The sequence below is a fragment of the Trichoplax adhaerens genome, genomic scaffold (genome assembly GCF_000150275.1).
Source record: "Trichoplax adhaerens TRIADscaffold_6 genomic scaffold, whole genome shotgun sequence".
In the NCBI taxonomy this organism is placed as follows: Eukaryota; Metazoa; Placozoa; class Uniplacotomia; order Trichoplacea; family Trichoplacidae; genus Trichoplax; species Trichoplax adhaerens.
In genome coordinates, this window is record NW_002060948.1 from 3,489,667 (window position 1) to 3,504,181 (window position 14,515).

At 32.4% G+C, this 14,515-nt stretch overlaps 2 protein-coding genes across 2 annotated transcripts; both read right to left on the minus strand.

The window, feature by feature from the left end:
* Positions 1 to 1,961: 1,961 nt before the first annotated feature.
* On the minus strand, positions 1,962 to 6,764 carry TRIADDRAFT_57500 (uncharacterized protein; the record flags this gene model as incomplete). Its single annotated transcript, XM_002113720.1, has 8 exons — positions 1,962 to 2,249; positions 2,411 to 2,446; positions 2,578 to 2,647; positions 2,878 to 3,038; positions 3,347 to 3,416; positions 3,801 to 4,005; positions 4,253 to 4,474; positions 6,224 to 6,764. 8 exons carry the CDS (start codon positions 6,762 to 6,764, stop codon positions 1,962 to 1,964), a joined length of 1,593 nt encoding a protein of 530 aa, XP_002113756.1.
* Positions 6,765 to 8,882: 2,118 nt separating this feature from the next.
* TRIADDRAFT_64017 (uncharacterized protein) lies at positions 8,883 to 13,726 on the minus strand (the record flags this gene model as incomplete). Its single annotated transcript, XM_002113721.1, has 9 exons — positions 8,883 to 9,323; positions 9,496 to 9,531; positions 9,661 to 9,730; positions 10,005 to 10,165; positions 10,344 to 10,391; positions 11,010 to 11,082; positions 11,358 to 11,562; positions 11,782 to 12,003; positions 13,180 to 13,726. The coding sequence occupies 9 exons, from the start codon at positions 13,724 to 13,726 to the stop codon at positions 8,883 to 8,885; spliced, it is 1,803 nt and encodes a 600-aa protein (XP_002113757.1).
* Between the last annotated feature and the right edge of the window lie 789 nt (positions 13,727 to 14,515).

A 14,515-nucleotide genomic window follows, 5' to 3' on the forward strand; every position in this document is an offset into this window, starting at 1 on the left:
CACTATAGATTCCTAGCAAAGAATGATTCTGTTTCATTTATAATCTTGTCTGATTCCACGTATTCAATTTAAGATTATCTATGATACTTTATCTAAGATCAGCTAATATTGACGATCCAACGCTTTTTAGCCTGTTATAACGTTTAAAATATTAGCGTTTTATATCAATTTCTCCGGTATGCGATACAAGATTCTCGATGATGTTTTGTCAAAGATCGGTGAAAGTAAATAATTCATCACTCTGACTTCTTGTAGAATAGATAATAGGGCAAATTCCTTTTTTAAAGAAATATCTGCTATAAATATAGCCTTCGAGAAGTAAAATTGCGATTCTACCATTCATTCTTAATACTTCTTAGTCTTAGTAAGTATGAAAATAAAATGAAACCAAAACACTATCAACTGCAACAAGCGCGATCGGCAAGGAATCGGTAGAACGTTTAATGCATACAATCTTAACCCCTCCTAGTCTGCTCGTGAAAATAATCTGAAAGGATCAATTCTTCTCGAATAATGCACTTGTTTGAAGAAGCAAGCACCGTAATCATTAATTCATAGATGCTCAGTGTTTTCTAGTCTGTGCCATGCAAATAAAAGAGCACATAGAATTTTCTGCGTAGCAATATCGCAACCTTCGATAAAGCATCGATAACATTATCCATCCATTCACAAAATCTTTACATAGAAATCACAAATGTTCATTTTTCATATCATATTACAGCCATATCGATCATAGTAGATTATATCCAGCTGATTGAGGAAGAATTCCAATATACTTTCTTTACACTAATTCATTTTGACACGGAAACATACTATAGTCGATCTACACTGCCGCATTCTCCGAAAATAAACAACGATATACGAGTAGGAAAGTAACTTTAATGATAAAATCACGTTGCTTTCAAGGTGATATTAATGAAACTACTTACTGAAAGTTAATATAAGCTGTGGAGGAAGTTGCATCCGGTGGTTTAGAATAATAATTATCTAATGGAAGATAGTTTTGATTTATAGTAAAAGCAACTACCATGTAATCTCTTTTCAAACTAGGACTTACTTATCTACAAGCAAATGAAAAATGCTAACTATCATTTTAGAGATGTTCTAGATAACAAATAGTAGCAAGGCATCAACTTTATCACCTCTACGTATGTTTACTGTATGAGTTTGTTTGGTTAGCCATCATCGATCGGCATTATAATTATCAAATGGATGATAGTTTTAATTTTATGGCAAAGCGAGCTGCTATGTCATTGCTTTTCAAATTAGAGCTTGTCCAAAAGCGAATGAAAATTTCAATTACCATTTTAAAGACGTTCTAGTTAAGGAATAACAGCAAACCATCAATCTTGTCACCTCTATAATTACTATTAATTTGTATGGTAGGCCATCATCGATCGGAATAATCCTTTAGTCGTTCATTACTCTTTTGCTTTTTAAGATTTTAACCCTTGTACGTACATTAGAAATTAAATTTAAACTAACTACGTGTCTGCGGATGGAGGTTGAAGTTAAAGATTATAAAGCAATACTAAAATTGAATAAGAAATAAAGCTGTTATGCTATTGATGTTCCTAATAGCAACGAGGATCATTAAAATAGCAATACTTCTATAAAGTACATAGGTAGTACTAAATCGAGAACAAACGCTAACGATAAGTTTGCCAAAAATATTTATTAAGTGTAATCATTCTCCCTAATACGCCAAAGAAATAATATTGGAACTGTCAAATAAACACTATCGGGCATGTTGTAGTAGAAATCATTCATGAACGGCAACTATTCTCTCTAAATACACCAACAGTTAATCTAGGCACTAGTAAATATCTAGTAACGATCATTCTGTCAAAGCCACTCGAGGCAAATTATAATAATATAAGATACAAATAGGAACAGTCTTTTGGAAACTCCTAATAACGAAATATAATAATAAATGCGAACAGTTGGCTAAGATAAAAATATTACAATTCATCGCGAGAAGATTTCTTTTCATTCATTTCATCATTAATGCTTCCACTATCAGTTTGTTCAGGTATTCCTTGGTTTCCGATTTCAGCAGACTCTTTCTTTAATTCCGTCTCCTCTGATCTTAGAGGATCTTCACCATCCGATATATCACTTTCATTGCTATCTATTTCGTCAACTTTACCATCCGGATTAGCAAACAAACCTAGAACTTCATCCAACTTACTTAGTCTTTCCTCTTTACTAACTTTTCCGTTTCCGTTAGTATCAAATTTTCTCATAATCTATAGAAAGAAATTAATCATCATGTTCCATTCTTGCCCTCATTTTCTGTTAATGTACTGTAAATTCTTATATATTAAAGATCTAAAGTACTTATATATTAAAGCTATTACTACTATAGTACGTAGTTATCTAAATTTAAACCTTTTAAATCAGTCATTACCTCGTTTGCTGATTGCTCAGACCCTGATAGTAATTTCTAAAATATGGAATAAACCAGAGTATATTAAATTACCATGGCAATAATGAGAATTTGTCCCAATTTCGTGCTTGCATTGCGGAATTATATTGTCTATAATAGTAAATTAATAAATTATTGGATGGTTGTACCTCATAGAAAACGGCAAATTTTCTAGTATTAATTCCTCCAGCTTTATCAATGGTTTTCTCGATTATCGATCTGGAAATAGTTATAAAGATTGTGTAAGTATATAACGACAGTAGCAAACTTCTACGGCTAGAAAACCATAATCCAAGACGTATTGTATGCAATTAGAGAATGATTTTAGGCCAAATGTAGCTCCATAAAATATATTGTATTATCTTTTAGTCACAAGATTATTCATAATTTAGCATTAAATGGTTGATCGCGAAAATATATACCCCTAAACTTGATAAGACTTGACTTACCGTATATCTTTCTTTGTATAGATGCGATATTCATATTTTAAAGGATTTTCCGGATCTAAATCAAAGTAGTATATTAAATTTATCCAAGATTGCAGAGGGAGGTCAGCGATCTCATCAGTAGTGACAACGTTTTTATTCTCTATCTGGAGATTTTTTCGTATCTATGTAGAAGCAAGTTTTAATTAGTAGCCACATCTATCAATAAAACGTTGCTTACAAATCAGATTAGAGACTAAAATCTTTAGTATCGGCTGGCTTTACTTACTAATTTTATCACTTTGTTTATGTGATCAGAGCCTCGATCAGGAATGGTACGCTTAAATAAGTACAGTATAAAATTTAGTTCGATAAGGCTATAAGAATCAAACACCGTCACCATGATCAATACCTATGGAAAAACGCTAGAAGTACAATTTTGTATCTTGATTTCTGAAATAACAGGTTTCTTTTAAAAAAAATGATATACTACCTTGAGTCTCCTTAAAAGCACTTCAGTCCTTATTTTTTTCTTGCCTTTAAATGCTTGAAATGCAGCTTCTCTATTTCAAGTGAAGAAAATAATTAATAAATTGAACAAAATTGGCCAAACTACTACTGCTATCAATTCCAATCTTAACATTTCACTTTTTCGTAGAAATTAAAATCTCAAACGTAAGGTTTCAAGAATTTAAAATCTGTCAAAAGAATCGTGATTAATGTGTAATATTAGATTTTCATGATGATGAAATTCACAGCGATGGCTTACTCAAAGTATAAAGTTATAGATACACAAATTTAAAATTTAGTATGTAACAATTTGGTATGTAACTTAAAATATTGAATCTCTAGAATCATTAACTAAAAATTGTAATAAAGTCCAGCAGTAACATTGCTTAACAAAATTTCTTCCAAGCTTGAAGGCACAGAATTAAACTTGTAAAAACCTGTATAAATTAGGATCTTGCAAATCAACAACTGGGGTTGTATGGCTATTAATTTGCCAATCAAACATGGGGTCCCGAATATTTTTATATTTCGACGTTTGACAATCCTGGTTGTTAAACTTTTTCAAATGCGATACGCTTTGAGAAAATAAAAGCGAAACACGCATATTTTTAACACCATCTGTTCTTACTTGATACAAAGAATCTGAAAGGTAAAATTAATAAGAATTACCAAAAAACAACTATCATAACCTAAGTAGCTAATATTCAGGCCTTAAATTCTCTTATTAAGTTTCTTCAATATGTTTAAGTAATTACAATTGACGGATTTTGGACCTAAATAATAGGCAACTAAAGCGAATATATGCTTTGCTGCACTTTCTCCTACTTAGTGTAAACCATATAATTCATTTCTTCTGCCTTAAGGTGACTATAGTAATCGGAAAACTTACCATGAGGAAGATAGATGCAGTCTCCTTTAGCTAAGGTAGCATCATAGTAAGGGCAATTTGAAAATGCTGAATATTTCTGTAAGTCCACTTCATCAACTTGTAAGGCAGAACGTGTACTTCCATCTTTGGCTATCTCTTCTACCATGGGTACAAGATGTGCGTTTTGATTATCGATTAATATCCAATCACTCGTTCCATTCAATAAGCAATTGATCGTATTAGCTATTGGCATTAAAAAGAATTTGTGTCAAGGCAGAAACGGAGTCATTATTATTATAAATGGATTGCTATAAATAATACATGTATAGTATGTAGTGGTAGTTAAGATTATTAGTACCAAGCATTTTATCTCAATTATTCTATTTGCAGTTAATACGTATAACTTATTTATCTAACAGAACGCTATTAAGTAGTAATACAGTCATTTTACAACATAGCTACCAATATTATAGAAGCAGTAGCTCTTATTACTGATATATACGGTAGGATAATGATCAAAGCTGTAACTTTAGTAGTCTCTTTGGTAAAGCCCTTCATATCTGCAGTTTTTTTATTTTTGCATAAAACCCGTTAAAGACTTCGCAGTGTTAAGGAATAATTCGTATAAGACTTCTAATCCTAATAGATAGTATCTTGGGTGTGAAGCACGTAAGATGGATGCCTAATAAAGAGCTAAAGATTATGATGATTTCAGTTAATTACAGGAGTGATGTGTTAGGGGATAAGAACCCATACACTGCAAAGATCTATCCGATAGCAGTACTCCTACTTCTGCTCATTAATTATGCAACAGGTAGGCGTTCATAACTATGAACATTTATCTTCCTTGTCTCCGGTCTACGTGTATTCTAACGCCCTTTATCCCGAATTTATGGCCAAACTGTTACAAATTTCACTTAAATCGGGAATTACAACATACGAAGCCAAGTGCATATAAGCATTGACTAAGAACTTTGCGTGACATATTTACCTTAATTTTTGAGTTCATGAAGGATGCTGGTTCTTATATTTATAGTGCAGATATTACCAAACCCAAGCTCAATCAGAAGGAATCGTAGGATACATTAAAATGCTACAGATGACCGTCAATGTGGGTCAGTATGCTCGCATTATTATTGCAATTTGAAATGTCTTAGACTAATTTACTATTGCTCGTATAACTCATCAATATAGTACGAGACAAAGGGGAGATGAAACACTTTATTTCAACAACTATAATATTGACCAACCTATTCTATTTGCCGATTTGTGATTGATAGGAACAGTAAAATGGACTTATCTTATCAAGACCATCTTATTACAACTTGTTAAAGTACCGTAATCATCTGCAATCTTATGGCTTCAATACTGTTCATATATCTAATGGTGGAATTGATTTAAGAAGTTACTATTGATCAACTGCTATTCCCGTGCTCTAAGATTCTATCGAGAGTTAAAGCGTTGCACATCCCTAGCGTACGCCAAGAATACTTCGAGTACGGAATAGATTTATGTCATACGAAATTTACTGTATACCCTCAATAGGATTATCAGGCAAATCTTGTAAAATCTTGACGAATAACATATGGAATCTTTCGATCATAACAGAAATCTATTCCAATATTTCATCATGCCAATGATCAACATTAATATAATAAAAACGTTATAAGGCATCTGGGTTATATGTTGGAACATCAATTTTGATTCGTCTAAATGCTGTTTGATGAAGTAAAGAAAGAGCTTACACTACATAACGTCATTTCGGTCTGCAATATTAGAGCGAGTGCGGTGCTTATTAGAGCTATTAATCGACTACAATATCTTACCATGCTAACATCATTAAATAATAGTATACGAGATAATATTTACAAAATCATAATAAATTTTCAAGTGCCCATTTCAGCAGTTACATACGCATTGATATGAGGAAATTGATGTATCTAACAAAGTCAGCTTTCACTAGTGAAGCTGATGAATATGCTCTTAACTTACAAGCATCTTTCCGTAGCGAACTTTTACTGTTACCGGTGTTAAGCCAAACATGTACATCAATCATAGCGGTTGTAAATGAGCCACATGAAAGGAAAGGTGGAATTAGCACATCGCGTTGCATGGGTTGAGGCAATTGAGAATCGATGCATTTGCTTTCATTGACATAAGTTGATATAAAATCATTCAAGGATTGGCGTTCTAGATGCCCTTGGTCATTAGAGATTTCTTCCTTTTCATTGATTTTAGCAGAATAAATCCAATAATTTCCATAAAAATTTCTTAAATAATCATCAGTCCATGAGTCTATCGCTGGAAAATCTAATGCCGCTTGCTTTAGTAAGACTGGTCGCCTTTGACCAACATACTTGCTCCAGAATTCTTCGGCAGAAATCGGTTCATTGAGTACATCAATATGCCCTTCAGCAGCACGATGTTGTCCTAATGGTTTAAGATGGCCCTTAGGTAACTTATAATTGTCATCCGCATTGCCCTGATTGACCAAGATAGCAACTAAAAATAACACAGTAATTTTATAAGTCATTTTATGTCCACTTGGTAGCAATTTGAGATGTAATCGAGTGCACCCTAGGGAATGAATAACTTTGTGGTGGGACTAATATTATGTCTTGCTAATTATACTAACCTCTATTGACGTCAAGGGAAAACCCGCATAACAATGATGAATTCGTTCTTTCATAATATTCTATTCTATTAGACTAAGCCAACTAATGTATAAGCTTGACAAAATACGTTTAAATCAATAATTGCCTAAACAAACAATAGCCTGGTAGCCATCGCTGTCAATAAAATTGGCGTAGGTTGTGAAATATTTAAAATTAATTTGTCAAATTTACTACTTATGAATACATATAAACTGTAGCCTAGGAAAGAGGCAAATAGATTTATTCCCTTAGCATTCTGATCGGTGCCTTTATCCTGCACAGAAAAAGTGAATAATGAAGTGATAAGTACAAGTTATATAGCTACGATGATAGTGAAGAATAACTTAGAGTAACGATTATGGTCTATCTAGTCAAGTGTAATAACAAAGGCCTTCTCATTTATTCACTACTTCGGTCATTAGGGTTGACTACAGACTAATTTAATAAAATACAGACGTAATCATTTTCGCTAAAATATTACTATCTTGCTATAATATTATCGTTGTGTAGCGAGTATTAATGAACAACTTATGATTATATTTTGCCTTACAAAATCAGTTTAAAGCTAAACTGTTCATTTGCTCTTCGATAATGTTGGCATTTGCAAATCTCAAGTATAATTGCACCAAATAGTAGGAAGTAATTGCATATAAATGTAATTATCAGTTTCAGTACTATTTCCATCGTCTACTATGTTAAAATTATATGATTCTTAAGGTATATATTATGATAGTAAAGTTATCTTTATTAGTAGCAGGCGCAAACGAAGGAAATCAACGAACGTAAAGGACCTAATATGCTGCAGTATCGATTCTAATAATTTCTTCAGACTGATTTATTATCATCAGGTTTCACGTCCTAGAAATCCGTAATAGTTCATGGAGAAAGTATGAAATAGGCGCCTAAGCTATTGCCCTACATCAAATTTCGGAGTTGGATTTATTAAATTTTCACCTTAGTAACAACTATCGTCCTCACTAATTAAAATAAATGGTTACAAGCTTAACTATTGATAGACGCTTATAGACATATTTTACTTAGGGTTATTGTAAAGGGCTTATTAAACATTCTTCGTCATTGCCAGATACATTATAGGAAGTTTTGAATGGTGGATTATCAATTTAATTGATACAGCAGTGCTCAATTTATCTGATTCAAGCATTCCCAAACGCTTACTAAGAAATTACTTCGACATTTCAACAATTTCCATTATATACACAGTTACATAACAGCTAAACGGCTATATCTCGCTTAATTAAGCCAGCTATCTATATTATAAAGGACCTGCATGTCTATCATTGATATCAGCTGTTCAAAATTATATCTACAATATAAGCATTACTTTTGAGCTGTGGTGGAAATATAAAGTTAATTTCTTTATTGAAGAGCATGAAAATACAAGTACCACGATAATTTGTTACATCAACTGCATTAGTGAAGTACAATACTAGTAGGGAAAGTATGGATTGTAAACCTTATTTATGAAGGTTGTTGTGAAGCATGGGAGATAGATATGATATACCATAAAAGTCAAGTTGTAATATAGTTTTGCCAACTGGGAGGGAATCATGGAATAATTTTAAACTTGGGGTATTTTACGACAATTAAATAATGCGCTATAGATTCAACGGTATTATCGTTAACCAGATAATTTCTATGATTAGCATGCATAACTTAAATAAATTCATTCTATAATGAAGCTAATACAATTCTCTAACGCTCAGAATCCCTGTAGAAGCAATTATGTTTATCATTTCTATTCCATGTTAATAAATAGATAGTTATAATCCAAGTAATTAGGGTAAAGCATCATTCAGCAATGCTATCATAACAAAAAAGTTTACTGAGCACAAGATACCGTAGTAACATCTACAAACTTACACAAATCGGCAATATGTCACTAAACCTGGACTACGTGTAGAAAAAATTTTAAAGTATTGCTACCTTGATAATGTATAATTGCCATAATTGGCTAGAAATTGTTACTACAGCACCCATTACAATTCATCACGAGAATCTCGGTTGGGATATTCGTCGACGTCTTCTTCTTCATCTGGCATCTGCATTTCTTCCTCCTCTTCATCGCCATTTCTTTCATCCTTATTTTCTCCCTTAGTTGAAAGTTCTTTTCGGCTCGTAAAAAGTGGATCTTCTCCATCCTCGAACTGAGTATAACCTTCTTTCACACGAATTCCTTCACCTTCCCCTTTTCGGTAAAATTCATACTTTTTTTCCGCATCACCATCATAGTAGATTTCCATTGGATCAACCTTTGGCACCTGTTCCCTTTGATCGCGATACACAAAAACATCTGCATAGTCGTTAACGTGTTCAGGTGGCATATCATCTTCAAATAAGTTTAATACACGTTTCATGTTCTTTTTTCGCTCCTTTTTGCTGATTTTGCCATCTTTATCGTTGTCAAACTCTTGTATAACCTATATAATCATCATCAATAAATTGTTTAAAGGTTGGTTATTATTATTTTCATTTTATGAATTACGCGTGTGTTATAGTCGTCAAATCGAACAAGATAAAACTTTTATTAGCTCGCGTTCTATATGATATTCTAACTAATATATACAAGAGAAATACTAGAAATGCGCTGACCTCAATAGCTACTCGTTCCGATCCACCCAGGTTACGCTAGATAAAAAATATTTTATAGCCGTTCAAGCCAAGCATTAAATAGAAGCTCTAAACCTAATTCGATAGCTTAAATATTATGTGTAACGCATTCAAAGCTTAATAATATTTGCATATATAAAAATTTACCCTATAATATTCTTTAAATTGTTCACAGTCAATGCCACCCTTTTCATCTTTTACTTCACGAAAGACCTCCCTATAGATCGTCAAAATGCGATAACATATAAGATTAGGTTTGAAAGTAAGCAATTTTTACGCAGAAGTTCCAGATATAATAATCAACATAATTAAAATTATTGTATAGCGCAATTTATTATTGCCGTTCTACCGATGATGATCACGCACAATTTTAACAAATCAAGTATCAAATACAATTAAAAAAGCTATGGTATCCTTTTAAAATGGATATAGGGAACAATTCTGCAAACTTTTTAATTGATATATTGTAAATAGGGTACAATTATTGATACCTCATTTGATCTTTAGTAAACAAGCGATACTCATATTGTAGTGTGTTAACAGGATCCAATTCTGATATGAAAATTATTGGTTTAAACGCATCCATAGGTAAAGCCGATATTTCGTCCACGGTGATAAATTTTTTATTTTTCAATTTAAAGTTTTCAATAGCCTATATTAGAAAACACCTATTTCTTACTCTCTACGGTGTATATGCAATATGAAATATCAAGCATAGATTTCAATAGATTCAAGATAGACTGGATAATTAATATAAATTGCATTCAGTAATTTTTGTTGCAACAATAATATAATCCATGGTAAGATAGAAATTCCTATAAAGTGCTTACTTTCTTTCTTGCTTCACGTCTTTTTTGTGGATCTTCCGGAAGTATAGTCTAAAACGAATCATTTTAGGTGATTATTGAGCTAGATATTCCTGATTTGTCATAAATATATTTCCAATGAAGTAAGCCTTGATATAGATAAGTGCCTTATTCCAATTATCGTTCCAGTACTTTTTAGCTAAACTATTCGTAAGATCAGCTGATGACGTAGGAAGATAGCATGATTGCATAAAAAATGAAAATATTTTCATACTGCTCTGTAGTTTTTGGTAATCTACTTAATGTCATCTTATAAAATTGTTGTAGAACGTCGTTAATAAAGCAGAAATTGATAGCGGTTAATTCTATGATTCTTTATATTCTACCGAACATTATTTTCGTAAAATTGTAATAGAATGTTCTTAGTAACGAGATGGATAATGATATTTTAGCATTATTACAACATATACTTTCAGTATTTTTAGTGCGCTACGCCATGATACGCGATCTTTATTAAATTACACTAAACATATCTGAAGCTATTGTGCTCTAAAATATAATTCTCTAGTATTATATCAACATCTAGAGTTTCTGAATAATTCATATATCATTTTCTTCCTCTACAGTATCGCTTATAGCGGATACTGGATATTATATCAATTCAACAATCTATACTAAGTGTAGCAATACCTGTCCTATCCTTTTCATGAAGAGTTTAGTAGTTATATTCTTCTTTCCTCGGAATGCGCGTAATGCTGCTCTCCTATATGTTTATTATTAAGATTAGTGAACACCTAAGCATAAATTTTCAACTGTATCGTGAAAATTAGTGTCGCTGAAAAGTAGTAGTGGGCAGTATAAGCCTTCTTTCTTTAACTGACAGAGTAAATATTCGATTGATTAAAATGTTGTTAATACATTATTCTCATTAAACTTTGTGTCATATAACTTATAAGAGTTGTTCTCATATTTGCTGACAGTTAGAGCCGATCACAGATCAACTACAGTATGTCGTCAATTTTTGTTTTAAGAGCATACCTGTATACTGCTGGTTCTTGTAATCCCATCGTCAGTGTCGTGGCCCCATCAAAATCCCAAGCAACTGTTGAATCCGCTAAGTTTTTAGGTCCTTGTTTCTCGCAACCGGCGTCATTAAACTTTTTAGAATGCGATAAACTGCGAGAAAACAAAAAGGACACGGCCATGTTTTTTTCGCCGTATGATCGGACATGATGTAATGTACCTAAAGAGACGATGACGAGTTAATCAATTAACTTTTCTTAGTTATAGACGCTATGGTCGTTCGCAAAAATAAAGTTTATCCATTAAGACATTAGTTGTTAATATCTTACTTTGCTTTATTTATTATTATATAAAGACATTATTAAGAGAAAATTGGTAGTCGATATTAGATCTTTGAAATTATTTTTTCGGTTAAATGTTGTTGAATGATGCAACTTACCATAAGGGACGTATAAGCAATCTCCTGCTGATACGTTAGCAATATGATATGGGCAATCGCGGAATTTTGAGAACTGGATTAAATCGACCTTGGTTACTTTAAGTACAGAATAACCTCCACCATCCATAGATGGCTCTTTTGCCAATGGTACCATATATTCATGCTCAGGTCTAATCAAAATCCAATCTTTCGTCCCATTGAGTACACAATTGAGGATATTGGCTATCGAAAATTGAATAATTACATGAACTTAAGATTAATGCGTATTATTTGCGATTAAAGCTATATTAAAACTACAGCAACAAGGCCTTATAATTCAACGTGCTTAATGAAATGCTCACGGGCGACGAAAGAGTACGTTCAAGTCACGAGAATTGCAACAGTTGGTCAAAATGAAATAAAATCTACATGGTATACTACATCTAGCAGAGTCTTAGAGATTCGATGACAAAATCAGGGCTTCTGGTTCATTTGATGATCAGATAAATTTGAAGATTTACGAACTTGTACATATATCATCCTTAATATTAGCGAGATTCATATGGAAGCAATGACAAACTAAATTGATCAAAGAATATCTCCAGTTATTCATCCAGAAAGGCTTCGAACCAATGGTCTTTCTAGCGTAACAGTAAATTAAGTCTAATTCAAAATAATGCTATCGGTTCCACGTATTTTATAATTTTCTTTTTGAGTCTGAAGTTCATATTTTTGTAATCTAATTGAACACATTAGCAAACAAGGATTACTATTTCAGTAATCGTGTTTATAACACTTTCTAACCGTTGATGCTTTTATTAATAAGAAAAGTCTTTCTCTCATTTATTAAATCAATCATGATCGTCAAATGAATGTTTAAGCGATCCACCCATCTCTAACGTAAAGTCAATATTAGTGAAGTAGTAAACAAGCATGTCTCCAAGCAGTCTTGCGTTTTCTTTCTGCCACCTTCTATCTTAGTAAATAGGAAATAGACTACGATAATTATGCTATACTAATTATCATAGAAAAATAATAAACTATTTCGCATCTAAGAGATAAGTTTAACAGTCCTTTGACAATCGGTTGAAATAAAAAAATGACAATGCCAAGACGAGAGACTCTTAACCTTATACAACGTGATGGATATGAAATATGTACAGTTTACGTTTAAGTAATATTAATAATTGAATCTTAGTTAGGGCTCAAATGACGAGTCGTAATCGTTGCTCTTTAATTTTTGACTACACTAATCTCGTCATAATTAAAAATTAACTTTTATAGGCTATACAATGTGCATAGAAACACAAACTCATGATTATGATTGCGATGTGAAAAGTATCCAAGTAACAGATCAGTAATTTGATCCTGCTAGTATGTCATTGCTTAGGAGTTTAATGCATTTCAAATTCTACTTACGCGCATCTTTGTGTAGTAAACTCCTGGTTCCACCACTACTCATCCAGTAATTTACTTCAACGATAGAATCATTAAAATCACCGCATGCTAGACAAGGAGGAACTAAGACGTCGCCGTACATCGGTTTAGGGAGTTGAGAAACGATGTACTTATTCTCCTTAACATAAGTTGATACAAAATGTTTAAGAGAGTCGCGAGCTAAGCTAACATCACCGGCTGGATATTGATAACCTTCTCTTTTGCTCTCTAATCGAACATTTAAGTGGCCATACTTTTCCGATATGTACGGATCAGTCCATAAAGATTTGGCCGGGAAATCTTTAGCGGCTCCCTTTATAAGTACCGCTGTCCTTTTACTAACATACTTTCTCCAAAATTCTTCTGCTGATGGTATTTCTTGCAAAATATCAATATGACCTTCCGAATCGCGGTGTAGCCCTAAATCCTGCATATGACCACGAGGGACTTCTTGCTGACTCTCCTTTGCCAAAGATAAATTGGCGATTGCCAACAAAAATCCAATCAAAACGACGTAAAAACGATTCATTTTTTATTCGCCAATTTACGTCAAAAATTATATATCGTCGTAACAACGGCCACTAAACTTGATCTATTCCAAGACGCAGTAATCGTGACTAAATGAACTGGATGGCTAAACTACTAGTTAAGGAAACTATAGAATGAAACACTTCTTTTGTTTATCCTTCTTATTCTTATGATGATCTAACATTCATCAGGTCGTCGATGAACAAACAGTTCCTTGAATAGATGACGTCTATTTATTAATTCATATTTAACTTCCATCAAATAAATTATCAATTAGCTCTAGTCGATTATCTACATCAATAATAGGCGTCTTTTATGACTTACAGAATCGTAATAGGATATAGACTCACATAGTTATGGCACAAAACATTCAATATGTAAAGTTAAAAGCTTTCAATTGTCCTTATTTTAGCCTATTAAGAAATTACTACTATTTAAATTCAGTAGATTCCACCCATATGAACCGATTGTGAACCGAACTCTTGGCATATCTACTGTTATTCGACATGAATTACAAACAGCTAAATTAATATTAAATGCTGCTTCTATATATTATAAGCTGAGAAATGACTTTATTGTGATTAGATTAATATACTGATTCTGAATAATATGGAAAATATAGACGTCGCAGATTATATAAATTTTTAGCATATAAAATTAAATTTCACTTTTTGAGTAAGAAATACCTTATGCTAATCGCCAATGATCGATCACTAATTAATATAGGGTTATAGTAGTTCTAAATTGAAACAAAGAAGCAACATTTTATTAATTATAATTGCTGGATATT